This window comes from Eleutherodactylus coqui, chromosome 4 (genome assembly GCF_035609145.1).
Source record: "Eleutherodactylus coqui strain aEleCoq1 chromosome 4, aEleCoq1.hap1, whole genome shotgun sequence".
In the NCBI taxonomy this organism is placed as follows: Eukaryota; Metazoa; Chordata; class Amphibia; order Anura; family Eleutherodactylidae; genus Eleutherodactylus; species Eleutherodactylus coqui.
This window is the reverse complement of record NC_089840.1, coordinates 69,606,448-69,633,705: the sequence shown is the minus strand read 5'-3', so window position 1 is coordinate 69,633,705 and position 27,258 is coordinate 69,606,448. Positions and strand designations below refer to the sequence as shown.

The 27,258-nt window shown below is 42.8% G+C and overlaps 1 protein-coding gene across 1 annotated transcript in view; it reads left to right on the top strand.

Moving 5' to 3' along the window:
* RAP1GAP2 (RAP1 GTPase activating protein 2) overlaps nucleotides 1–27,258 on the top strand; it is a 188,584-nt gene that overhangs the window by 87,192 nt on the left and 74,134 nt on the right. The window contains exons 6-10 of the mRNA XM_066599625.1: nucleotides 7,836–7,939; nucleotides 9,022–9,100; nucleotides 12,149–12,202; nucleotides 14,639–14,722; nucleotides 27,103–27,203. Of these exons, the coding sequence (XP_066455722.1) occupies nucleotides 7,836–7,939; nucleotides 9,022–9,100; nucleotides 12,149–12,202; nucleotides 14,639–14,722; nucleotides 27,103–27,203 (422 nt within the window). The remainder of the gene's footprint in view (nucleotides 1–7,835; nucleotides 7,940–9,021; nucleotides 9,101–12,148; nucleotides 12,203–14,638; nucleotides 14,723–27,102; nucleotides 27,204–27,258) is intronic.

The following is a 27,258-nucleotide window of genomic DNA, read 5'->3' as shown; positions in this document are numbered from 1 at the left end:
ACAGTAAAATACAATGAAGGAGGCAAGGAGTCCTATACCAATGGGTCAGGATTGTAAAATTCATTTTCTGAAACCTGCCGGAAATCGATATTCTGTGGGTGAGGGAAAAGACACGATGACAAGTTTTAAAATGAGTATGCCTCTATGCTAATTATGTTATCATGATGTGTAATGATCAGAAATGCTTTTTAGTACTGTTCTTACAGCATTAGGCCTCAGTCACACGGGCGCATCGGCGCCCGTGTTACTGCAGCCAGCAGACGGACGTACCTGAAGACGGCCGTCTCTCTGCAGCGCAGGGAGGAAGAACATGTGACCGGCTCCATTGCCGGTCATGTGTTCTATGATCAGCGCTGGAGAGAGACGGCCATCTTCTAACTGTCAGTCACACGGGCGCATCGGCACCGGTGTACGGGTGCTGACGCGCCCGTGTGACTGAGCCCTTAAAGGGAAATTTTGCTTACGTTAGCTCTGACATCCCTTTGCCCATGTGTGTATTATTGATGACTGCTACAGAGAGGAGTTAGTACTGCAACTGATCTAGTTCTCTAATTTCATGAGGTCTGACAACATCTGAATGGTGTTTGTATGTTCTCCCTGTTTTCCATAATAATCACCTTTATTTATATAGCACATACATATTACACAGCATGTCATATTTTTTTTGTCCCTACAATCCATTATTCACCTATTAGTTTTTGGAATGTGCAAGGAAACCTATATAAACACAGGGAGAACATACAAACTCCATGCAGATGTTGTCCTTGGTGAGATTTGAACTTAGGACCCTAGCGCTGCACCGTTCCTCCTCATTTTCCTTCTCCCCTCCCTCCTCCTCCTTCTGCTCTTCCTCTTCCCTTTCCCCTTCCAATCAGGGAGGTGTAGTGGTCTCTGATGTTTATAGCTATTTCTTTTCAACTCAGTTGAGGCATCTCGTTTTGTCATGGAGATATCCAGTGATTGTGGGCTTTCTCCATTACCATGGAATAGATTTACTAAAATACATTTACCAGATTTCGGCACTAGGAATTTTCCCTGTGACCCCATTTAATAAGGCTGTTACCTTTCATGGGATGTCTAAGGTTAAGATTAGAGAGGTGAAAAGATTTGGAGGCGCCGGGGGTGAGCGGGAGGGAGGGTAGCAGGGGGGAACGGGGGAGCACTCTCTCTCCCTCCCCTGCTATACCCCCCCCACCCCCCGCTCACCCCCAGCGCCCCCGAATCTTTTCGCCCAATTAGGCAGTTACTCAAAAAAAAGCGATACTCATTCGAGTAGTTGCTTTAAACGAGCACGTTCGCTCATCTCTAGTTAAGATACTTTTTGTTATTAAAAGGGTTGTACCAGAATATAAGGTTATCCGTTGTCCAAAGGACAGGGAATAACCTTATGATCGTGGGGGTCTACCTGCTGGGACTCGACAATCTCAGTATTTAGCAATCTCTAGTGCTGTCAATAAAATGACCAAAGTGGTGGTGCACATGTGTAACTACTGCTTCATTTATGCAGGAACCAATGGAATCCCTGTTCTCAGGATCACTGGGGGTCCCAGCAATCCGGAGAAAATGTAAAAGTCTGGATTCTAGAGACTTATTAGTTGCTATTAGAGATGAGCGAGTATACTCGCTAAGGCACATTACTCGAGCGAGTAGTGCCTTAGCCGAGTATCTCCCCTGAATCTTTAGAGACGAGCGGCAAGATACTCGGCTAAGGCACTACTCGCTTGAGTAATGTGCCTTAGCGAGTATACTCGCTCATCTCTAGTTGCTAGCCAATCACTTCGGACCTTATTACCTCTATATTCCTCTATACAAGAGACTCATTCTGTTGACATAGCATACTATAAAAGGGGCGGGGGGGCTTGGATTCATAGCATCTGAAAGGCGTGCAAGAATGAGTAGTCACCTAATGTACTTAAAGACATAGTTACATAATCAGGCAGCTGCGACCTGTAAACATTACGTCACAGGCGAGACCAAAGCTATAGGTTCGGGAGATGTGGGGAGCCATATACTTTTTTTATTTTATAGGGTGGAGAACCCTTTTTTTTTTCTTTTTTAAGAAATATTGAACAACCCCTTAAATATTGGAAATCCGATAATGAAAAAAGTTTCAATGTACAATCTGCAAGATTTAATAAGGACACGTGACCTGAGTTCTGGTGGCTTTATCTTCTATTTTCAATTGTGTTAGCCTTTTTGCAAGAAAAGTCTGAATATTTGAGGATCTGGGAAATAGAGAGTATGATAGAGGTGATGATGAACTCTTCCTTTGTAAAGAGGTTAACAGCTAAATTATGTAAGCCACTTTTGAAACAGAAATTGAGACATTTTCCTTTTAAATTCCTTGATGATTGGGGGGTAAGAGCTGGCCCTATTAATTCCAGACAATGGCTGTCAATCTTTAGAGGTGTATTGAATATGTCCCTTAGTACAGCTCAAAGGATTTCTCAGTATTATATAATTCACAGACTGCATTCTACTCCTTGAAATTAAGTACGTTTTATCCAGCTAGGGAATTCATCTGTTTCTAATGCAGATCTCATAATGCAGGTGATCTTCATCTTCTTTGGCTTTGTCCTTATGTGAGCTGGTTTTGGAGTGAGGTGATTCATGTAATCAATAGGTTATACTACGGTCATCTAGATCCCATAGTATGTATCTGGAGTGGCATCTCATTAGCTGATAAAAGTAGTAACACAAGGATAGTAGTAGGGAAATTGCTTTTCCTTGGGAGCCAGTGTATTCTTAAAAAAACAGATCAGAAAATCTCCCTCAAGTTGTGGGAAAAACATTTCAACTGCTAAATAATACTCGAAGAACTAGCATACGTAATGAAAAACAAATGAGTGAATTTGGGAGCCTTGGTTTAACGTGTTAGTGACCATCCATTGTAAATGTACAACAGGTAGTTGTCGATGAAGTATGGAGCGGGCTCAGCTCTGTACCTGGTAGATGTTAGCTGTTTGAATCAGTTGACTCATGCCTGTAACTGTTGCAATGTATGCTAGTTCCGATTGCGGCCTCGTAAAGAGGTATTCTGGAGATTGGGCAAAATTTTCGCAATGCCCCTAACATTTCCACTTATTGCCATTATTCCAAATGTCCATTTATAAATCATCAAACTGAACTTCGGTACCTGTTTTTGTGGACCTGCTGTTTTCCAGCCAGTTTCAGATTTCCAAATACCGAGATTGTCGAGTCCTAGCAGGTGAACCCCCAGCGATCATAAGGTTATTCCCTGTCCTTTGGATTGAGGATAACCTTATATTCTGGTGCAACCCTTTTAGTAACCAAAAGCATCTTGACCTTAGACCAGATTATATGGATCACATGAAAGGTAACAATCTTCCCGGTTGTTTAAAATGGACACTGGGAAGTGCAAAAAACACATCTCCCACAATGCCCTGTTGCCGATTACCGACAAGCGCACATTCATGACAATACAAATTGTGTTTTCCTTACAGAATTTGAAGACACTAAGCATGCCTGACTAGTAAAACAGTGAAGCCTACAGCTCATCACATTGGCAAAGACCTATTCGTGGGTCAAAACATTGCTACTTTTATCTGATTATGAAAGAATAAAATCAAGCTGAATTTTGCATTAACTGATGCTGCCTACTTATCTTCATTCTAAGTTCAAGTCCCCTAGTGAGACTAAGAATAAAATATAAAAATAAGTTTAACTCATTAAGGACCAGGCTCGGTAAATATACAGCGCCTGATCCTAGGCTTAAAACCCTGTTGATAGTAAAATTATGGCAGCGCTTTAAGCCTCCTGCTCTGCAATTAAATCAGAGGGCAGAACGGGTTATCAGCTGGTAGTGACAGCTGATAACCCGGAGGAGAAGGCAGGAGGGGTATTTAACCCTTCCTACCTTTTCCTTCCCCGATTTCACAGCGCTCAATGAGCACTGTGTACTAGAAAGTGTAAGTGGAGGAGTTTCTTCCACTACGGGGGGAGGGGGGTCATGTGACTGCCGGGGTTCCCTGCTACAGTAGAGCTGGAGGGTCATACTTGACCCTGGCCAGCACTGCCAGTGACTAATGCCACTACAGGAGTTGTTTTCCCCTGTAACTGGGGCTCCTATGGATGCCCTAGCTGCAGTGGGAAAGTGTCAAATGAAAAAAAAGTGAATGCCCCCCCAGAGGTCTTATATGACATCATGGGGGACATAGATAGTAAAAAACATAATTCCATACATCAGTAAAACAAAATAACAGAATAAAACAACAATATATACATAAGAAAGAGAATAACACAAATCCGACGCCAACCAAAACCGTCGCCATATGCGCCCTGTAAACTAAAACCATACATACTACAGTATATATCAAAATGTCTGAAACAAATAGAGGAACCCGTTCCCATACTTTATTTTAGCATAAATATACTAAATAAATAAAAAAAACTATAAATGTTAAAAAAAATCTTTTATTTTAAGCATTTTACCCTTAATAAAACTAAGGTACAAAACAGCCTGGTCCTTAACCCCTTCCCGCTCCAGGGCGTACCGGTACGTCCTGGCAGCCTGGTACTTCCCGCAACAGGGCGTACCGGTACGTCCTGGAGATAGCGCGGGATCACATAAGATCCAGCGCTATCCCGCAGCGGGAGTCGGCTGTCAGTCACAGCCGGCGTCCCGCTGTAACAGCGGGGGGGCATCGGAGATGCGCCGCCCGCTGTTAACCCCTTCCCTGCCGCAATCTAAGTAGATCGCGGCAGGGAAAGAGTTCACAGAGGGAGCGCGGCTCCCTCGTGTCTCCGGCTGGAACTCGCGATGTCATCGCGAGAGCCCGGCCTGTCGCCATGGCAACAGGACGCCAGACACTGGCGTCCTGTATTGCCTGTGCCTATAATCGCTGTATAAGCGATAAGGCATGGCAGAGCAGTAGCTCTGCCATGCCTTATGACAGCGATCATAGGCACAGTGTTGTAAGTCCCTCAGAGGGACTCAAATAGTATTTAAAAAAAAGAAAAGAAAAGTGTAAAAAAAGAAAAATGTAAAAAAGAGAGAGAGAGAGAGAGAGAGAGACCGACCGAGACCGAGACCCGGCGTCCCACATACAAAAATGCTGGAGTTTCCCATTGTAGTCAATGGGGTTCGTTACTCGAGTAGAGCTCCCGAATTTTGCGAAAAGCTCAACTCGAATAACGCGGATTTGATAGTGCAGTGCAGAATTACTGCAATGCATCATCATAACGATCAGAGCTTTTTTGGTTCAAGTCCCCTACAGGGACATAAAAAATGGAAACAAAGTGTAAATAAAAAACCACGCTAAAATAAAAAAAAAATAACTAAAAAAAGCAACATATATTTGGTGGTACTGTATCCATAACGGCCTGTACAAAAATCGTTTAAAAACAAAAAAAAAAAAGAGTGACAGAATTCTTATTTTCTTTTCCTTATTTTGCCCTCCAAAAAAGCAATGAGAGTGATTAAAAAAGTTGTATTTAACCCAAACTGCTGCCAATAAAAACTATAGCTTATCACTAGAGATGAGCGAGCATACTCGTCCGAGCTTGATGCTCGTTCGAGCATTAGGGTGCTCGAGATGCTCGTTACTCGAGACGAGCACCACGCGGTACTCGTCTCGATTAAACGAGCACTGACCATTGAATTCAATGGAGCCAGCAATACAGCCGGCTCCATTGAAAGCAATGGGCTTCCGATGAGCGCGGGATGAATTTTCGGGAAGGGCTTAAAAATGTAAGCCCTTACCTGAAAATCATCCTAAAATGTGTAAAAATAAAAAAAAAAATGTATACTCACCTTTCCGCTGCAGCCGGAGTTGAGCCGCGTCTGGCCGGCAGTTCTCCTGAACTGCTCTGAGTAGTATTCAGCAGCCGGGGATTTAAAATCCCCGCCTGCTGAATGAGCTGCCTCTGATTGGTCACAGCCTCACCAATCAGAGACAGCTCTCACTCACACCCATTCATGAATTCACTCGAGCATTTTGGTGCTCGCTCATCTCTACTTATCACACAACACACAAGTACTCACCGAGCTCTGTCTGGGAAAAATAAAACTAGTATGGGACTTTGAATGCAACGATCTAAAAAAATAGTAATTTCCAAAATAAGGGTTTTTATTATGCAAAAGTGATAAACGTAAAAAAAATTGTTATTGTCATAATTGTACCATTCTGTAGAAAAAAAAATTATGCTGTATGAATAACACTGTTAAAAAAAATTATGTATTTTTTCTTCCTGCCCTCCAAAAAAAATTACTAAAAGTTTTACAATACATTAAGTGCACCCAAAAATGGTACCCAACCTACAGTTTGCTACATAAAAAACACGTTCTCATACGGCCGTGTCAATGGAAAAATTAAAAAAGGTATCGCTCTTGAAAAGTGGAGATTAAAATCCCCCCAAAATAACCGCTTCCTTAGGGCTTATACACACGGGCGTACATCGGCCGGGTTTTCACGTCCGGCAGATATATGCTGCCACTCTGATGCATTGGTTTAAAATGCATCAGTGCACAGGGGCATATTTCCGTGGCATGAAAGCGCCCGACGGTGTGCCTACACGCCGGCGGCAGCTGCATCTGCATAGATTCCTATGGGAGCCTATGCTAGCTGCCAGAGAAAGGAGTTGGGAGGGAGTTTAGTAGCGTGACCGCTAAACTCCCTCCCACTTCTCTCTGCCCCTTGCTGCTGTTTGCAATAGGAGGGGGCCAGAGCTTAGCTCCGCCCCCATCCTGCCCCCTTCCATTGCAAACGGCCATTGGGGAGGAGAGAGGAGGTGAGCTGGTGAGAGGGTGGGAAGAGGAAATGTCTCCCCAGGCCCCACGGTATTGCGGCCTCAGCATATATGCGCCGGGCCCTCTGCCATTCATGCGTTTTCACGGTGCAGGCGGGCGCACGTAAAATGCCTATGATCACTGTAGAGCTATTGAAATAACACGTATCTGTCTATAAATATTGTGTGGAAAGTAACTGTCTAAAGTTTCCTACGGGGCCATGGATTGTTTTTATAAATGAACTAGCTGATATACCCGGCTTCGCCCGAGTTACTTTGGTACTGGTGTTTATGTGGTGTTCACATGGAAAATCTTATGAAGTCGTGGTTAGTTTAGAGATACCGGAAAAACATGTGTTCACCATTTTGCATAGTTCTCTGCGTTACCCAGGAAACACCACGGGGAGGTAACCATGCGAGGTTTTCTTTATATAAAATGACATCAGCAAGTGAGAGAATTAGATTATGTACGTAAAAATTTGGACGCTAATTCTTTTGCGCATAGAATTGAATAAAGGAGTTGGGACCCATTAGCTTTTCTTATTTATGACATAATCAATGCTCGTGCCACATTTCAAGTTTCTATGACACCGGAAAGTGAGAAAATTAGATTCCGTACGTAAAATTTGGACGCTAATTCTTTTGCGCATAGAATTGAATAATCAAGTTGGGACCCATTAGCGTTTCCTATTTATGACATAATCAATGCCCGTGCCAAATTTGAAGTTTTTATGACATTGGGAAGTGAGAGATTTAGATTATGTACGTTAAATTTCGACGCCAATTCTTTTGCGCTAGAATTGAATAATCGAGTTGGGACCCAATTACTTTTCCTATTTTGGAGATAATCTATGCTTGCACCAAAATTCATGTTTCTCCGACATCGGGAAGTTGGAGAACTTTTGGCGAGTCAGTCAGTCAGTCAGTCAGTCAGTCAGTGAGTCAGTGAGGGCTTTCGTCTTTATATATATAGATTTGATTGAACACATATAAAAGCCCACTTTATACCATGATGCTGATGAATGGAGAATGTCTATTGTGCTTTGATGTTGACTGTTCCTCAATTAACATGATCACTTTTACTTTAGGACCATCTAAACTTTTACTGCACTGGAAGCAGTCTCGGGAACTTGATCCTTTCAATCAAATGTGAAGAAGCCGACAGCATAGAATATTTAAGAATTATACTCAGGTGTGTAAAGTAAATGCCTTATTGTCTTCTCTGATGTCAAAATTGACAGTCTGGATTTATTCATGTGCGGCGGTCAAATTACAATTTTTAATGCGATTTTTGAAAAATCATGGCAAAACCGTGGTATGACCATAACGTGTGAGTAGACTCTTACTACTGTGAGCCTACAAACATCCTGCAGCATTGCAACCATATTACACAGGGATGGCTGGCAAATTTTAGCACAGGGGCCAAGCGCAAACCCTGATCCATGAGTAGCAGCCCATCCTTAGGTTGTCTTCGCATATGGTGGATTTGCTGTGGATTTTCTGCACCAAAATCTGAATTGCGCATGACCGAAGGGTGAGCATATGATCTATTCCCCCTACCCCTACCACCCCCCCCCCCCCCCAAAAAAAAAAGTTATATATATTTCTAAGACAAACTGTATAATGGTGCAGTCTTAGATACACTGGCTCAGCTTTACTATACTTCAAAATAATACAGTTACCATATAATGTAATGAAATAATGGCTCTACACAGTGATAGTGATTACAGCTCAGTTACCTCCAGTGATCACAGGTGATACCTCTTATTGGAGTCGACCATATTCAGTTTTCTTAATTCTGGGCCCAGAACACCATTGAGAGCACTTTCAGCCATGACTCGTCTCAGCACATTCTCTCTGTCCAGCTGCTGCAACACCCAACCAAAAAAGCCTACTCCCCTCCCGTGTCTGGGGATCAGTTTACATATACTCCTGCTGAAGAAGGGAGACGTGCTGTTTGTGCATGGCAATATGTATTACCAGCAGTTATATAATATCTCCAAAAGAGTTTATCGAACCATTGGCCACCTCTTGAACCTGATCCTAGACCAGCAACTGAAGTTACATTGTTTTCCATTTGTTAAACAAACAACCATAATGTGAACTCCGCACTACCAATAGAGTTATTCTCTGCAATTGCGGTGAAACCCCCTCAAACTAGGAAAGTAGCTTATGAGTATTGTTCCAATTTTTTGTGCAATTTAATTAAAAGGTTGTTTTCTACTATATTGAAGCCTTATTCGGAAATCCTCTAATACATCTGGTTCTCTTTAGGTCTAAAGCAAAAACTCTACATGAAAGAATCCCACTGGCTGGGTTTAGCAAACTTCCTAGTATTCCCCAGATAGCAAAGGTGAGCAGTAATGATCAGTGGTGTAACTCTCTGCTTCATGGCACTTTCTTCACTCTATTTCTCTTGTATGCTTTTTTAATAGATGAGATGACATATCTGCTTTCAACATCTCACTTTTGGGGGACTTTAGTTTTTTGTGGCCCAATACACACTGTATCTACCCTGTTTCCCTGAAAATAAGACATAGCATGATTTTCCAGAATTTTTGAGGATGCGAAATGATTTTTCAGGCTTTTTGAAGATGCTTGAAATATAAGCCCTACTCCAAAATTAAGCCCTGGTAACAGTTAATTAAAACAAGTTAATTTAAATAGTGTCCAGGCAGCTATACATGTAAAAACGTTAAACCTTTTTAAACAAAAATTAATATAAGACACTGTCTTATTTTTGGGGAAACACGGTATGTCATGTGGGTATGGATACAGTACCCAGAGTATTTAGAGAGCACAAACTTTACCTCTTTTCGTTTATACATGCCATATTTCTACCCTTGAAGCGTTATGCATGTTCATTTTTATATTAATGCTGCAGTTTGGGCACTGGTACTCAAGAAGGTCATATCAGAGCTTGAGTGGGTTCAAAGACGGGCAACTAAGTTAATAAATGGAATGGGCGGACTACAATACCCAGAGAGGTTAGCAAAATTGGGATTATTTAGTTTGGAGAAAAGACAGCTGAAGGACAACCCAATATCTATGTATAAATGTATCAGGGGACAATACAGAGATCTCTCCCATCATCTATTTATACCCAGGACTGTGACTGTAACAAGAGGACATCCTCTATATCTAGAGAAAAGAAGTTTTTTACACCGACATAGAAGGGGGTTCTTTACTGTAAGAGCAGTGAGACTGAGGAGCTCTCTGCCTGAGGATGGGATGATGGGGAACTCACATAGGCCACCTGCACACGGACGGGCCAGATTACGCATGCAGGTTCCTGCTGCGGAATCTGACCCTGTGCTCGGCTGGTGACCCCTTGTACCTGTTCGCAATCTTCTTATCTATATTACAGAGGTGCAGGCTGGCACACATGCACAGTACAGATAATGCTGCTCTGTCGCTAGGTGATAATGCGGATCCCCTGACCTTTCCAGCAATGATTATTGCGGAAGGTTTGCAGGTCGGATGGCTTCCATTGACTTCAATGGAACCGTCCGCACGGAATCCGCCTAGGAATAGAGCATGCTGCAATTTTTCCCCGTGAGTGGAAAATCGCAATTGATTTCCACTCGTGGGCAGGAAAAGTCACTTTACCATAGCATGCTATGGCAGGTTTTGCTGTGGAATCCAGAGGGTGACGCCCCTTCCGAATTCCGCAAATCCGCCCTTATACAGCTGGCCTAAGAGTTCAAGAGGGGCCTGGATGCCTTTCTTGAGTGTAACAATATTACATTTTACAGTTACTGATTACTTCAGTAGGGTTGTTGATTCGGGGATTATTCTGATTAACAGACTGGGATTGGGAAGGAATTTTTTTCTCTAAAATGAAGATAATTGGCTTGTACCTCATTGGAATTTTTTGCCTTCCTCTGGATCAACGTTGCAGGATAATAGGCTGAACTAAATGAACATGTCTCTTTTTTCAGCCTAATATGCTATGTTACCGGGAATTGCTCTAGTAACAGAAAACCAGCAGACTTATATTCAGCTTTATACATGAAAGGAGAAGAAATCATTGTGTAATTTAATTAGCGGATGAGAAAAGTAATTACACAGTTACTAAGCATTTTATGAAGACTCAAATCTGTGACCGAGAATCTGCATTTTGTATTATCTGTAAATAGGCACGTGATAATACAAGTGAATCATATTCCATCAGACATGGCAGTGAGATACATGTACACATATTGAAGTTTAGCCAGACTAAACCATTTTTCCGTTTGGTCTAAAATAGCTTGAACCAAATTGGTAATTCACCAAATCCCCTTAAGGCCCCCTGTCCAAAGCAGTTTATTCACCGGCGGTAAACCGTTGGCGAATCACACCGGCCGACGCTTCCCATAGCATTGCTATGGAAAGCACTGGCTCCTGTCCACGAGTGCTGCGAATTGCCCCGATTCTCCATGGTCAGACTATCTAGTAGATAGGGCTGACTGGCGGAGATTCTGCGGCGACTCCTGTTCCTGGGTGGCGGCTCCCACGGACAGCCGGCCTAATCTGGGGTATAACACTGTTTAAGAGCCGTAAAATCCTGGTATAACACTCTGAGGGCTCTTTCCCATGAGCTTAGGCGATTTAAGGTGCGCCCGCCTGAGCTGTAAAAATGCGTGAACAGGCGCACAAATCTAACGTTGCATATACACTGAAGCTTCAATGCCGTTGCCTCCCTTTCCCTCCCCCTTGCTGGCTCACCTCCTCTCTTCTTCCCTTTGGCTGTTTCCAATGGAAGTGGTCTAGATGGAGGCTCTGCCCCCCCCCCCCCTCTCCCATTGCAAACAGCTGGAGGAGAGGAGAGAAGAGGGAGGAAGTTTAGCAGTCACACGGCTAAACTCCCTGCCACCTCCCTTCTCCGGCTGCCGTCATTGGCTCCCATAGGAGCCCATGCAGTGGCCGACGTATTCCGGTCCCAAAGATAGCTCCAGGACTATCTTTGCTGCATGGCGTAAAAGCGCCCAATGCTATATTTGTTGGCCGGGTGCTTTTACGCCGCGGGAATATGCCTGTGTGATCTGATGCATTGGAATCCAATGCATCAGATGGTAGCGTATATTGGCTGATTGTGAAAATGGCAGCTGATATAGGCTCATGTGAATAAGCCCTGCGAGTGCTATATAGGGCTTCTAGATGGAGTTATACACCAGAGTTCAGAACTAGTGTTGAGCGAACCAAATCAGTAGAACCTTGCTTCATGTAGAACTTTGCTTAAAGCTCGCTTCAGGTTTATGCCAAACCGAACTTTTAGCAAAATTCGACATGAAACAGGGTTCTGCTTGTTCGATTTGCTCAAAACTAGTCCTTACTAATGACATAATGAGATTGTATACATCTCTTCATGATTTTGCATCTACTTTTCTAATTATGGACTCGTTTGTGGTTATTATTGCAGGCCTTATGTGACGACGCTACTGGACTCAAATTTAATCCTGTTCTCTACCCCAAGGTACATTACACAATTACTTCTATAAAATGGAGAACTGACTGATGACATTTTCAGTTCACTAAGTTCTGCACCCCCTCCCACTGCAAATAATTGCGAGGGGCGGAGAGGGGGCGGGAGCTCAGTGCACTGCTCCCGGCCAGGCCCGCCCCCTCTCTTTGCAGAGAGGGACAGCGTATATCGGCCGAGCATTATAACCCGACCGATATACGCTTGTCTGAATGAGCCCTAAAACCGGTTTCACTTGGGCGAGAAAATCGCACGATTTTCGCGTGATGCAAGAGTCAATAAAAAAGCAGATTATGAAACCAATGATTTCCAATGGTTTCCTTCCCATCTGCGATGTTGAGAGAACAAAAAATCGCGGCATGTCCTATCTTTCAGCAATGTGCAAATTTTTTCTGTCTCATGTTTCTTTATGGAGCCTCCTGTTTATCGCATTGCAACACAACAAACTTGTGTTGTGATTTTAACATTAGAAAGTCCAATTGACTTTCACAAAAAAAATCGCGCAATAAAATCACGAGCGGTAGTGATGATTTTGCAAGAAAAAGCAGCTGTGTCGCTCAAAAATCGCAGGGGAAAAGATGCAATTTTGTCATGATTTTACCGCGATGTTCTCGCGCCAAAATTGCGGTCGCCCGTGTGAAACTAGCCTTAGGGCAGATTTGCTGTAGATTTACTGCAACATAAAAATCCAAGGGGTGCAGATTTTGATATGGATTTTAGTGTGGATCTGCCATAGATTTCAGCTCTTCAACTAAATTTAATTAGAGGGGTGAAATCCTCTGTGGATCGGCTCAAAAAGTCATGTCAAAATGCTTTTTTTTATACTTTATTTTTTTTATTTTTACACATTTTCAGAATGGTTTTCAGGGAAGGGCTTATATTTTAAGCCTTTCCCCGAAAATTCATTCAGCGCTTGCCGGCAGCCCATTGCTTTCAATGGAGCCGGCTGTATTGCCAGCTCCATTGAATTCAATGGGCGAACATCGTTCTTCTCTGCCACAGCTGTGCCACAGCTGTGGCAGAGGATAGCGGGCAGCGCTGGGCCGTTTCGCTGAAAACGCTGCTAGGTGCAGATTTTTCAGCAAATCGTCGGCCCCGATCACGCGATTAGCGGATGCGCATCCGTTATGCGATCCTCAAATCGCGCGAAAAAACGCCCGTGTGACTGAGGCCTTAGTATTAACTACATGCAAGAAAGATGGGGCAAGCCCTATATTTTCTCACCCATACTATTAATGGGAGAGAATCCCGCTAGGGAAAACAATAGCATTTGGTTTCGTTTTGTCCCATTATGCAGCCGTGAAAATCATAATAACGGGAATAACTGGACTAAATCGCGCCAATAACATTTATTTATTGCAATGCAATTTGTGAATTCCGCAGTGAGCTTAAACACATGGACATGTTTTTCTCCCCTTATACAACTGTGATCATCACGGCCATATAACGGGACAAAACCAGAACACTGATCTCATTAGGAGTTTAGTGGTTTTGTTTTCACCGCTGGGATTTCTCGGCCGTGATAATATAGGACATGCCCTATCTTCCTCTCACCTAGTGAATACTACGTACGGGGAAGATCGGGCAGCCGCTGACTTCCCACCTCTTTTTTATACTGCTGCGCTCTGGCGCAGAGCTTGAGCTGCCGGTGAGGGAGAAAAATCTCCCTCGTTGAGGTGCAGCTACACCACGTACTGCAGAGCCTAGTTTCACCTATGTCAATGTGTTTTCACCCAAAATCTGCATCAAGATCCATGCAAAGATTTTGGTGTAGATTTTCTATGCAATGTGTGGGCTTTGTGTGGCAGCAGTGCTAAGCTCTCGCTCACTACCTGAAGTTTGCAGGTTCAATCCCTGCGTGGTTCAGGTAGCCGACTCAAGGTTGACTCAGCCTTCCATCCTTTTGAGGTCGGTAAAATTAGTACCCAGCTTGCTCTCCCCGATGTGCTCATATCTTCTAAGGATTAATGCACACAGCAGAATCCATTGTGCAATTTTCCACTGTAAAGCCACCGCTACTATGCTGCTGTCTTTGTCGCAAATCTGCATATATTTTTAGCCTTGTCAATGGATTTTGCAGGTTTTTGTGCAGATTGCAGTCAAGAAGTGAAAAGTCACTTCTTCATGCAGAAACACGTTGCAGTTCCGCCCATTGACAGGGCTAAATCCACATGCAGATATGTAGGAGAATATCTGCAGATTTCTGCTGCAGTATTACAGAAAATTCCGTGGTGGATTCCACTGTGTGAACATAGCCTAAGTGTTAACGTTCCTCTTGACCATAGGCTATGTCCTTACACAGCCTGACTCACTCAGCATTAATTAGCGCAAGAGTTAGAGTGTGCAGGGTCACGCCCACAGACAAAAACAGCACCTTTTATCAACTTTTGTTTTTCTTCTTAGTTAAATTAAACTGTTTCTTTCTTTCAGTCGTCACAAATGATTGTTGCGTACGATGAACACGAAATCAACAACACATTCAAGTTTGGTGTTATATATCAGCAGCTGAAGCAAGTAAGTGAAAGGTCTTCTATATTATAGATGTACTTCTATGGATATTCTGTACTAAATGTGATAATTGGCATGGTCCTACACATTACATTGTATAAAGAGGCTAACATTAACTTGCAGGAATGCTGCCATCCAATAGGTGGCGCTGCAGAGGTAATGTTCCATCTCCTTTATTTGCATACTACCCAGTGGAGCATGAATGGCCTTATAAGTTTCCTCGCTCACTGCTCTCCCCAAGGAGAAAATATATTGTTCCTGGCCCACATCACAGGCCTCTCTCTAGCCAAGCCAGAAACTTACTGCACACTGATGAGGGGCAAACACCCCAAAACAGCTGTCTGTGTATGGATTCTGGCTTGGCTTTCAATTAATAGTCATTGTTACAAGGCTTGTATAAAGAGTCTGACATTGACTTGCAGGAATGCTGCTTTCCGATAGGTGGCGCTGCAGAGGTATTGTTCGCTTATTTGCATATTACCTAGAGGAGCATGAATAGCCGTATAAGTCTTCTTGCTCACCTTCCAGGTGCTCTCCCTAAGGAGAAAAGATAGCATTCCTGACACACATTACCCAGTGATTTCATAGTAGTAAACTTGTGGCTGATGATGAGATCGCACCACAAGGGTGTAAGGAGTCTTACATAGACCATGCAATGCTTCCTGGGAAAAAGCCATGCAAATGACCTTTTAAAAGGTCAGATACTGATTCATTATAGGTGGTTCGGTGGAAGATTATCCCATCTCTCCTTTGCATTGTGAAAATTTAACGTTGGATTCTATGTCAAAATCTGCACAAATGTTACAGATGTCTGTTTTGGATTTCATTGGGATTTTGCAGCAGATGTGCTCATGTGCCAAAGGGGCTTGTCTTCTGCATCCCCTGCTCAGAGCGCAAGGTGATTGCTCAACGTTTGAACGATCACCTTGCGCTGCAAATGCACACAACGATTATTGCTCAAAAGTCGCTCAAAAGACATATTTTGAGCGATAATCGTTGTGTCTAAATGGGCTTTAACGCCTTCCCACCTCAGCATGTAAATGTACATCCTGGCTGTGGAGGGATTCCAGCAAAGGAACATAAATTTACATCTTATGGATGGAGCTAGCGCAGAGACCTTTCACACGTGCGTAATATTTCTGTAAGGCCTCTTTCTCACGAGTGAAATTGTGCACGTATTTGCGTGCAAAAATTCATCCGCAAGAACTGCAATCATTGTAACCCGCGTTTTTCTATGGGTGCACTGTAGGGATGAGCGAGTATACTCGCTAAAGCACTACTCGCTCGAGTAATTTGCTTTATCCGAGTATCGCTGTGCTCGTCCCTGAAGATTCGGGTGCCGGCACGGAGCGGGGAGCTGCAGGGGAGAGCGGGGAGGAACGGAGGGGAGATCTCTCTCTCCTTCTCTCCCGCCCGCTCTCCCCTGCTCCCCGCTGCGACTCACCTGTCAGCCGCAGCAGCACCCGAATCTTCAGGGACGAGCACTGCGATACTCGGATAAAGCACATTACTCTAACGAGTAGTGCTTTTCCGAGTATGCTCGCTCATCCCTAGTGCACTGACATTTCACGGTGTTAATTGCTGGTGGGTCATGTGCTGGAACCATGTGCTTCAAAAACAGGGCAGGCAATGGGCAGGAATCAGCTGACAGTTTGCCCTTTTTGTGTGGGGGTAGAGTGGAAAGTAATACTACTCCGTTGATCTCTTCTAAGTGGCCAAGAAGGATCGCCGTCCGCTTGTCTGTCTCCTACAGACACTAAGCTAAAAACTGATTAGCTGAGTGCCTGCTGGGGGTATGTAGCAAGTGGAAGGAGCCAACTCACTTTCTACTTAGTGTCCATCTCCAATTGGCAGTTGCTGTACACCCATGGTCAAGTTGTGTCCCCCAATGACACAAATAAAAAATGCTTTTTTTGTTTCACCTCCAAAAAATGCAATAAAAATGATTTTAAAAGCCATATGTACCCAAAAGTGGTAGCATGAAAACTACAGAATGGCTTACAGAAACATTGTGTCAGTAACTTCCATTCACTTCTATAGGAGTTACAGGAACATTGCAACAAAACCAGCTAGGCTGCTTCTTCCATAAGTCTCAACAACTCCGAGTCACTTCATTCAGAATGGTCAGGGTCAGAACTAATGGCATATCGAAGGTCTCAAATGGGAATACCCCTTTAAATGATATCCCATTGAGTTTGACACATGTAGGAAATAATCAGAAGACCAATACACAAGGCGACTTGGCCTTCAGAACAATTATTTGCAGCTATTAAACTGGCAGCTAGGGCTGTCACCTAATCTACAGAGATTGATGGGAAGAAGTGTTTGGTAATTACTTTATACATGACATATGGTGTATTAGTAAATTTCCTCTACTTCATTCTCAGTCCGAGGAGCATCTGCTCTAGTTGCAGACAAACAAAGATAGTGACTGGCTGAGCAATACAAATATGGTGAGATATGATCTGTGCTTATCTGGTTATACAGTACAGTGCAGCGCTACAATGTATTTCTGCAGAATCCAATACTGATCTAAAGTATATATTAGCTTTATACTTGTCCTACCAAAAGTAATTGGATACCTCAGCAAAAATCAAAAGTAGAATGTATTTACATGCTACTGCTTAGTGGGGCTCCTTTGGCCCTAATGACATTGGACACTCTCAGTGGTATAATTTCTGCTGATGTCTTATATACTTCAGCAGCTTTTTCCCTTCATTCATCCTGCAAACATCTGGTTTGTGCTCTCAAAGAAGATGAATGAGCCCATCTGCAATGGTGCAATGAGAGTCAAAATTGAACAGCTAAACAATGGAAGAAAATTCTTTAGAGGGATGAATCGCACTACTCCATCTTCAAAACCAGATAGACATACCTGAGTGTGGAGGATATCTCGAGAATGCCTTTCGCCAAAGTGTGTTGTGCTACAATTAAGTGCAGTAGAAGTTCCATTATGACCTCTGGATGTTTTATGTGGCATAGTCTCAGTCCGTTGAACATTGTTGGGATGAACTGGAACTTTGAGTCAGGAAATGTGAACAGTGTCCATTTTTTTTTGGGGGGGGGGGGGGGGAGAGCTCACCAGGCATTTGCAAGATGAATGGAGGGAAGTACCTGCTGAAGTGTATCAGACTTTAGTAGAAACTATGCCATGCGAGTATCCAATGTTATTAAGGCCAAAGTGTAAGTATTAACATATGTAAATAAATACTACTTTTCATTCTTGATCAGGTGTCAAATTACTTTTGGTAGGATAGTAATAAACAGTAATAAATAGTAATAAACAGCCTGCAGCTTCTCAGCTTAAATAACAGATTTCTGCAGGGATCAAATTAAATAATAGGGAATTGATGTTCAGACAGTCGCCAATTATATTTCTGGATGTTCACCTAAGCCAAACTGCAGTTCAAGGCCTCCCTCACACAGACGGTTTTTACCACTTTCAGCACAGCGCTGATCGCAGTATAACACTCCTATTATTTTCAATGGGACCGCTCAGACAGCCGCTCAATCACAGCGCCGCGATCACGAGCGCTTAGTGCTACCCATCAATGATGAGGAGTGCTAAAAGTGATGCTGCAGCCGAAAACAGAAGTAAAACACGGCAAACCCCCGTGTGAGGGAGGCCTAAGAAAAGTGTCATTTTTTTCAACGTAAATATTTTTGAGTGTTTTTTGGAAAAAAAAAGTCTAGCATTTTACAGCAATATTATAATATGAATTCATAAAGCAGGTTATGTACTACATGAAAGGTGCAGTACAAGTAAGTTAGACAAGAACGAGACTTATCAAATTGGAAGGCCATGGGTCATGACATAGAGATACTTCCTGTTAGATACATTAAAGTTTAAGTGAAAGCTCTAGAAAATGACATGAGATAATTGCAGCTCATAGTAATTACATTACTGAGTCAAGTGTATAATGATCCTGTTTGTTAAAGTGCCAACAGCCATTATTGTCTGAGGACCCAGACCACTTTCAGTCTGCCCTACAGTGATGGGGTTACTTAGATGCCTTGAGACAGAAAATTGATTCACTCTCCAAGGTGCTGAAGCATTATTCTGGTACCTTGAGCTCTATTTGCTGGCTTCTAAACTGACATCTTCTATAATATGCTTCTTCATACACTGGCTAACTATGTTAGTACTAGCTGATATACCCAGCTTCGCCCGAGTTAATTTGGTACTGGTGTTTATCTGGTGTTCACACATGGAAAACCTTATGAAGTCGTGGTTACTTTAGAGATACAGAGGAAAAAAATATGTTCACCATTTTGCATGGTTCTTTGTGTTACCCAAGAAACACCATGGGGAGGTAACCATGTGATGTTTCCTTTATATAAAATGACATCGGGAAGTGAGAGAATTAGATTCTGTATGTAAAATTTGGACGCTAATTCTTTGGCGCATAGAATTGAATAATCGAGTTGGGACCCATTAGCTTTTCCTATTTATGACATAATCAATGCTCCTGCCAAATTTCATGTTTCTATGACATCGGGAAGTGAGAGAATTAGATTAGTCTTTTCATATATATATATATATATATATATATATATATATATATATATATATATATATACAAACAAAAGTTGTAAATGATGACTTCTGATAAATTTAGTTAGAATTTGTGGCTTTTCTTGTTGAAAAGTAGACATGGCCTCCAAGTTAGACAATCTAAGTACGGGAGAATTTAATACACTATGTGATTCCGTTCAGGGGTTTTGTCTCAGATGCAGAAAACAGCGCTGTGACAGAACGCCTGAACGGAAACCAACAGAGCCATAGTGCAGTCGACTGCGTTATTTCACAATGCAAGTGAATGGCGCAGTTCATTTCCGTTCACAGGCTCGGTCACAATGTTTTCTGAAGTCGTCGTGAAACCCCAGAACAGATTCATACAGATTAAATTTGTGGTAAATTTATTAAAGAGAAAGTGAGCACTATAATATGTACTTGTTTGTTACTGGAATATCTGTAAAAGTGGCTCAAGTCTCTACTGATGAACTGCGCCTAATTTCGGAGATCAAACGATGGTCCATGAAACTATCTTGTCACTTTTTAAATTTGTGAAGCAATGATAAAACTCAAACATTTTTGTTGCAAGACATAATTTTTGACTTTTTATGCAATATTTTTAAAAAATGGCATAAATGACTTAGTACCTGTAGGCCTTGGTATTAACCCTTTCCAATCCACTGTCTGGCATCTTCAGACATTCTAATCGAAGGCTGTACAACTCCGATGTCGGAAGATGTCCGGCAGGGTATGCTTACTGGCCACTCTGTTGTCGGGGGCCTCTCCGGCATTTCCCATACCACAGTACTAGCGCTAGCCAGCAACTGGCGCCATTGTATAATGGCAGAAAAAAACAAAATTAGATTGCAAAGGGTGAAAGGGATTAACCAGGTTCAATTTTTTTAATTTCAAAAGTTGCCTACCATGCTGTGCTGAAATAGTAAAAATCCATACTCACCTGCACCTCTCATTCCACCAGTGCCTATTCCCAGCTGCCATTTATGTCTGGGTGCAGAGAGCCTGCAATGACCCTGCCAACACCAGGGCCTTGTGACCACTTTAGGCAGTGATTAGCTGCAGTGATCACATGTCCCTGTGTCAGGATGTCATCTCTCTGCAGTAAAGTGAAAAGCAGGAGGGACTGGGCACCAGTGAAACAGGGACGGCGGAGGAACAGGGAAGCTAAGCATGGCATCTTATATGTTGATACGCCATGGTGGGCAGCTTTTGAAAGAAAATGCCCCTATATAACGAATCTAACCACATTTTTAAGTAGAAAGAGTAAAAATGATGCAAATTTTGGCACAGAACTATGCTTATATAGTGACTGTTAGACATTTACAAATGTGTCAAAGAGGTGTGCACTTTTTAATACATTTGGCCCCAAATCCCTCCAGTTATCTCCTTTACTTAGACTGTAAGATACAAGTGTCTTAGAGTTCTTTTACACAGGCCCTTAAGCACCCAACAGTTGTCCAAAAATTCGCTTTTACTCACTGTGTACACCAGAGATCTCTTCCAGACCCTCAACTCCATTCAGAGTGAACAGGCAGTCATAGATGAACGACTGCCTGTTTACACAGGCCAATCGGTTATCATTTGGTTTTTATGTCTGCATAAAATGAATGACAAAGGATAAGTGAAGAAATGATCATTGGTCGTTCAATCACCTGCTATGTTTACACTAAAGGATTACTATTACAGATGAGCGAGCATACTCGGTAAGGCGATATACTCGATAGAGAGCATCGCCTTTTTTGAGTACCTGCTGGCTCATTTCTGAAGATTTGGGGGGGCCGCGGGGGGTTGCAGAGGGGATCTGGAGGGAGAGAGAGGGATCTCTCTCACTCTCCTCCCTGCTCCCTCTCGCTGCCCTGTGCCGCCCCCGACCCCGTGGCCCCCCCGAATCTTCAAGGACGAGCCAGCAGGTACTCGAAAAAGGCGATGCTCTCTCGAGTATATCGCCTTACCGAGTATGCTCACTCATCTCTATTTACTATTCAGTTTTACACAAACCAACGATTAACTGAACAAAAATCGTGCCATGTAAAAGTGTCCTTAGTAAATGTGGGCCAATATTTTATTTAACTAAACAGTTAAATCTCAGATAAGGACTGAGGGAAAGGAAAGAAAAGGTAGAATGTTATAGAGCCCAGTGGGTATTACACATCATAAATGAATCACTGCGCTGCAGTAAAACAGAAGAAACTAAACTAAGCAAATGTATCCTCTGAGAAAAAATGTTTCTTGTCCACAGCAAGAAAAGCTACTCTGATGTTACTAGAGCACTTTTTGCCCTCATACGAATCTCTTACGATTCTGCAAGGAGTTCATGTTAGTTTGCTGAAATTCTTTACATACTCCAAAAACAAACTATGTTACCTAACTTCCTCCGAGATCGTTCCTGCTGTGTGTTTGAGTGTGAGTCTTGTTGAAGACCGGGATGTGTATAATGAGAAGCTCTGTACAGCGTCCTTATAGAAGTTGGCTAAAAGTAATAGGAAATTATAATTGTTGGAGTCTTCGTAGCTCGTAAAACAATAACATAGGAGCCTTCTTTTATACACTCAACAGTTAATTGCTACCTCATAGCTAACGAACAACATTTCAACTCATCAACTTTTCTGTTGTAAAGGTCACTTAAACTAGTCTGGTTTAATATATCAAAAAGCTATGAATAGTACAGAAATATTAGACTGTACATAAAACACTGCACAGGGAAGCTCCTAAGATGAATCGGTTGCCGATAGTTGGATGAACCTCATAGTCTCTAGAAAGGGAAACGTTGTTAGTTATCTTATGATTTTAAAGCAAATTATAAATAAGGCCATGTCTCTGTAGAGCCCCAGCATTATGCTGGACATTGTACGGATGTGCCCTTCTTTACTGTTCCTCCTGATTAAATATTATTAAATATGTGTGTCGTGAGATGACCAGCACAACATGGTTTCCAGATACTTTATCACGAGACCTCTATCCTATATATCGGGAATAAGGTCAGCTGGCATGTCATGATATCTAGATAACTGATTTAATGAAAATCACAGTCTTTAACCAAATTAGAGCTAAGGTAAAAGTGGAAATATCTGTATTTCAGATAGCTGATGGCTGACAACTAGAGATGAGCGAGCACCCAAATGCTCAGGTCTCTCTCTCTCCCTCTCCCTCTTCCTCCCTCCCTCCCTCTCTCCCTCTCCCTCTTCCTCCCTCCCTCCCTCCCTCCCTCCCTCTCCCTCCCCCCTCCCTCTCTCTCCCCCCCTCCCTCTCTCTCCCCCCCTCCCTCTCCCTCTCGCTCCCCCTCTCCCTCCCCCCTCCCTCTCCCTCCCCCCTCCCTCTCCCTCCCCCCTCCCTCTCTCTCCCCCCCTCCCTCTCCCTCCCCCTCTCCCTCCCCCTCCCCCTCCCCCTCCCCCTCCCCCTCTCCCTCCCCTCTCCCTCCCCTCGTTCGAGTAACAAGCACCATCGAGTACGCTAATACTCGAACGAGCATCAAGCTCGACAGAGTACGTTTGCTCAACTCTACTGACAACTGTTCCTGCTGACCTCGGCTTAATAAGCAAATAGTGGCTTATCTACCATTGGAAAAAAATTGATTGAATTGGAAAAAAGATTGAAATTCAACAGCCCGATCCTTCTTTCCCTAACACCCGTCATTAGGAGATTGTCAGAACACATCCATACATATTAGATGGTCAGCAAGTGTCACTGTAATCTAATGTGTATGGCCACCTATAACTCAATCTCTTAAACTGGTCTATGATAGTCCTAGCATTGGTGTGCAGGTGTCTAGAAGCAAGGTGCAATAACGGTGTTCTCTTTGGCCTTCATAAATGTATAATAATATGTTTCTTTGTTAAGTTCTGGTTCGGTTCTTACAACACTAAACAAAGTTCTACCCGAAACAAGGTTCTACTGGGTCAATTTGCTTAGCATTAGTCCTGAACACTTGCACAGGGGTGTAGCTAAAGGCTCAAAGGCTTGGGTGCAAAAGTTTATCTTCGAGACTCCCAACTTCTCTTAACCCTTTAATGCAGAGACGTAACTTGAAGCTCCTGGGCCCCAATGCAAAACCTGTAACAGGGCCCCAAACTATAATGCTTTATTCATAGTACTAAGCTTTATATATAGAGAAGAGGCCCAGGTGCAACCGCATCCTCTGAACTCCCTATAGTTACGCCAGTGCTTACGTATAACTCTCTCAGAGTGTTATACAGGACTTTTATGGCTCTTGGACAGTGTTCTACACCAATTTTAGGGATTGTGGTGAACTTCTGGTTTGTTTGAAACTAACTTGGACCGAACCAAAAGTTTTGAAAAAGTTCATTGAATTGGCAGAAGTGAAATTTTCAGAAGTTCACTTCTCACTACTTCAGATATACAGGAGTATTTTATCATACATGGAACAGAGCTGTAGCAGGCAGTGTTATGGCACATAGCTCCAACACAAGCCAACACCCACTCGATCTCTGAATTGGGGAACAGTCAATCAGTAATGACTTGAATCACTTTTACAAACATCCTAGTAACATACAATATATTACCAGGATTATTTTGTTAACTTTTTGTATTCTTCATGGTTGCAAAGTGATCTAAAGAAAGCTGCTGTTTGCCAAGAGATTAGTTTCTTTGCTGTAACAATATTCTAAGAAGCCATGTTTGTAATGAAAATGTTGTAATTAGGGGAAGAATTCAGATCATGAAAGACAGAGAAATGAATCCACTAATTTGTCACAGATAACACTGGCAGGCATCTTAATTAACTTTCTATATTTTGTACCTCTTTGTGGTGCCAGCGCCGTATAGCTGCACATTGCTGTGTAGTTGGAATAATATGATATGGAGTAGCAGAAGGGTTTAGAATACAAATAATCGAATAGCTATTCAATCCCAACATGTTCTCAGCAATGCCAATTCATTTTACCTCTTAGATAGATACAGTATAAAGTATATGCTATGTTTTATTAGTCTATCATGTGATGGTTCATCCAAAAATCACATCTGACAATTCAAAAGTATTGTACTGTATATTTACACAGCCCAATTCTTGCTTCTTATAATGATTGACAAATAGCATGTCGATCAATGCTCGTTGAAGGGGTTTACCAAAATTTCTACGTTATTCCCTTTGTTTTGGATAAGTGATAATTTGCTCATTGCTGGGGTCCCACTGCTGAGATCCCCACTGGTCCTGAGAACAGGGATCCCATGTCCCCCTCTTCTTACCACTTGAGGCTTACTGCACTACTCGCAGTGAGGAGGAAACTGAAGGAAGCTATGGTCATGCAAGTGCACTGTTGCTTCTATAATTTTCAATAGGACTGTGAGATAGCCGAATGGCAAGCACTTGGGTATTTCTGTCAGCCACATTGAAATGAATAGCGCGACGACTATGCGTGCTCAGCCGGCGATCGATTCACTGTGATGTCATTATAGGCATTGGCGTACGTATAGGGAATGCAGGGGTGCAATCGCACCTGGGCCCAGGAGCCCAGGAGGCCCATAAAGTCTCTTTTCCCCATATTGCAAACCAATACTATCAATGAAGCTTTATAGTTGGGGGCCCAGTTCCATATTTTGCATTGGGGCCCGGCAGCTTCACGTTACGCCTCTGATAATGTGGGAGAAGCTTCCCCACAGTGATGAGAAGAGGAGGACTCCGGAACCTTGTTCTCAGGATCAGTGGGGTGCTTAGCGGTGAGACCCCACCGATCAGCATATTATCCACTATCCTGTAGATGGGGAATAACTTGTAATTCTGTTGCAACCCCTTTAAGTAGTATTTACACAGAGGATAAGTAGAAATATGGGGCTAAACAATCGTTACTATAATTGCTTGTCCCGAAATGTCTGTGTTTACACGAGATATGCTGCCAATGAGTGACCATTTTATGCCTGCATGGAAGATCAAGTGATAAACAAACCATAAAGACTGCAAGCTCTGCCAAATAATAGTGGCAACCTTTGAGTTATGTCGATACACTCTACTACATTAGCTTTCTTATTTAACCCCTTTAAGTGTAATGGTGCTTTCTAAAAACTTAAAAAGTTTTGATCAATGGGGGTCCAGTCAAGACCCTCAGCAATACCTAATTTATCTAAGTTTTTTTATATTTTATTACTTTTGCACAATAAAAAAACTTTAGAAAAATGTGGAAAGATGTCAAAAAAAAGGTGTATTAACCGTCACTAATAGATTAAAGCGATATTACAGCCATTAGCATCTAGCGCCTATCAGCAGTACTGGTGATAAACGTTAGATTAGTGGAGATCCGACTGCTTGAAAATCCATCAATCATTAGAAAAGGGGATCTTCACATCTGTGCTGGTGAGGCTTAGTGTGGAGTAGTGGCCAAGCATAACCACTGTTGCTCCATACAGTTAAGCCAGAGGTTGGGCACTTAGCATGCGATCAATTATCAACTTCTCTATGCATAGGGTTCACCCCTTTATAGTGAATTGTGTACAATAGAGATGCTTTATTAACATGAATATTAAATCATCCGTTTTCCAGTGATCCCTCAAGTTACAATGGCTCAGGATTAGAGATGAGCGAGCACCAAAATGCTCGGGTGCTCGTTACTCGAGTCGAACTTTCAGTGATGCTCGAGAGCTCGTTTCGAGTAACGAACCCCATTGAAGTCAATGGGCGACTCGAGCATTTTTGTATATCGCCGATGCTCGCTAAGGTTTTCATTTGTGAAAATCTGGGAAATTCACGAAAGTGATGGGAACGACACAGCAACGGATAGGGCAGGCGAGGGGCAACATGCTGGGCTGCATTTCAGGTTCCCAGGTCCCACTATTCAGCCACAATAGCGGCAAGAGTGAGACCCCCCCCCCCTGCACTGTCAGCATAAAGATCGTTCTCCTCTGCCACAGCTGTAACAGCTGTGGCAGAGAAGAACAATGTTAGCCCATTGAATTCATTTGGAGCCGGCAATACAATGAATTCATGAATGGGTGAGTGAGTGCTGCCTCTGATTGGCTCATCGCAGGGACCAATCAGGGGCAGCTCTCAGCTGTCATTCATGAATTCATGAATGGGTGTGAGTGAGAGCTGCCTCTGATTGATCAGGCTGTGACCAAACAGAGGCAGCTCATTCAGCAGGCGGGGATTTTAAATCCCCGGCTGCTGAATACTACACAGAGCAGTTCAGGAGAACTGCTGTCGGCTGCGGCTGAACTCTGTCTGCCGGGACCGGGTGAGTATATATATATTTTTTTGTTTTTACACATTTCTGGATGAATTGCAGGGAAGGGCTTATATTTTTAAGCTCTTCCCGAAAATTCATCCTGCGCTCGCCGGCAGCCCATTGCTTTCAATGGAGCCGGCTGTATTGCCGCCTCCATTGAATTCAATGGTCAGTGCTCGTTTAATCGAGACGAGTACCGCGTGGTGCTCGTCTCGAGTAACGAGCATCTCGAGCACCCTAATACTCGAACGAGCATCAAGCTCGGACGAGTATGCTCGCTCATCTCTACTCAGGATATAACCTTTTCAATATACAATGGTTTTTCCCAGACCAGTGTAACTTGAAGTCAAATGGCTTTATCTGTATTAGGTATCTGTTAATTTTCCTTTAATCCACATTTTGTATTAGTTTTTGTTGACATTGTGGGGACTTTGGAACCAATTACCAGTTATCCATAGAGTTACGGTTACAAAATAAAGTATTTTCAACTTACAATGGTCGTCCCAGAAGCAATTAATACTGTATGCTGAGAAACCATTGTATATTAAATGAGATGCCTATAGGCAGGTGAAGGGTGTGTATTTCTTCTCACATGTAGAACTAGAATACAGGTCTTACAATTAACCGTCATCGATAGTTTTTTCGAGGCTCTGATACAGTCTAACTTGTGTTCTTTGCAGACACTAGAGGAGGAACTTTTTGGTAATAATGAAGAAAGTCCAGCCTTTAGAGAATTCTTGAGCTTACTCGGAGATACTGTCTTACTTCAAGACTTCAAAGGGTGAGTCACAAAGATTAAAAGTGATAGAATCTAAAAAATACACAATTGTTTTGAT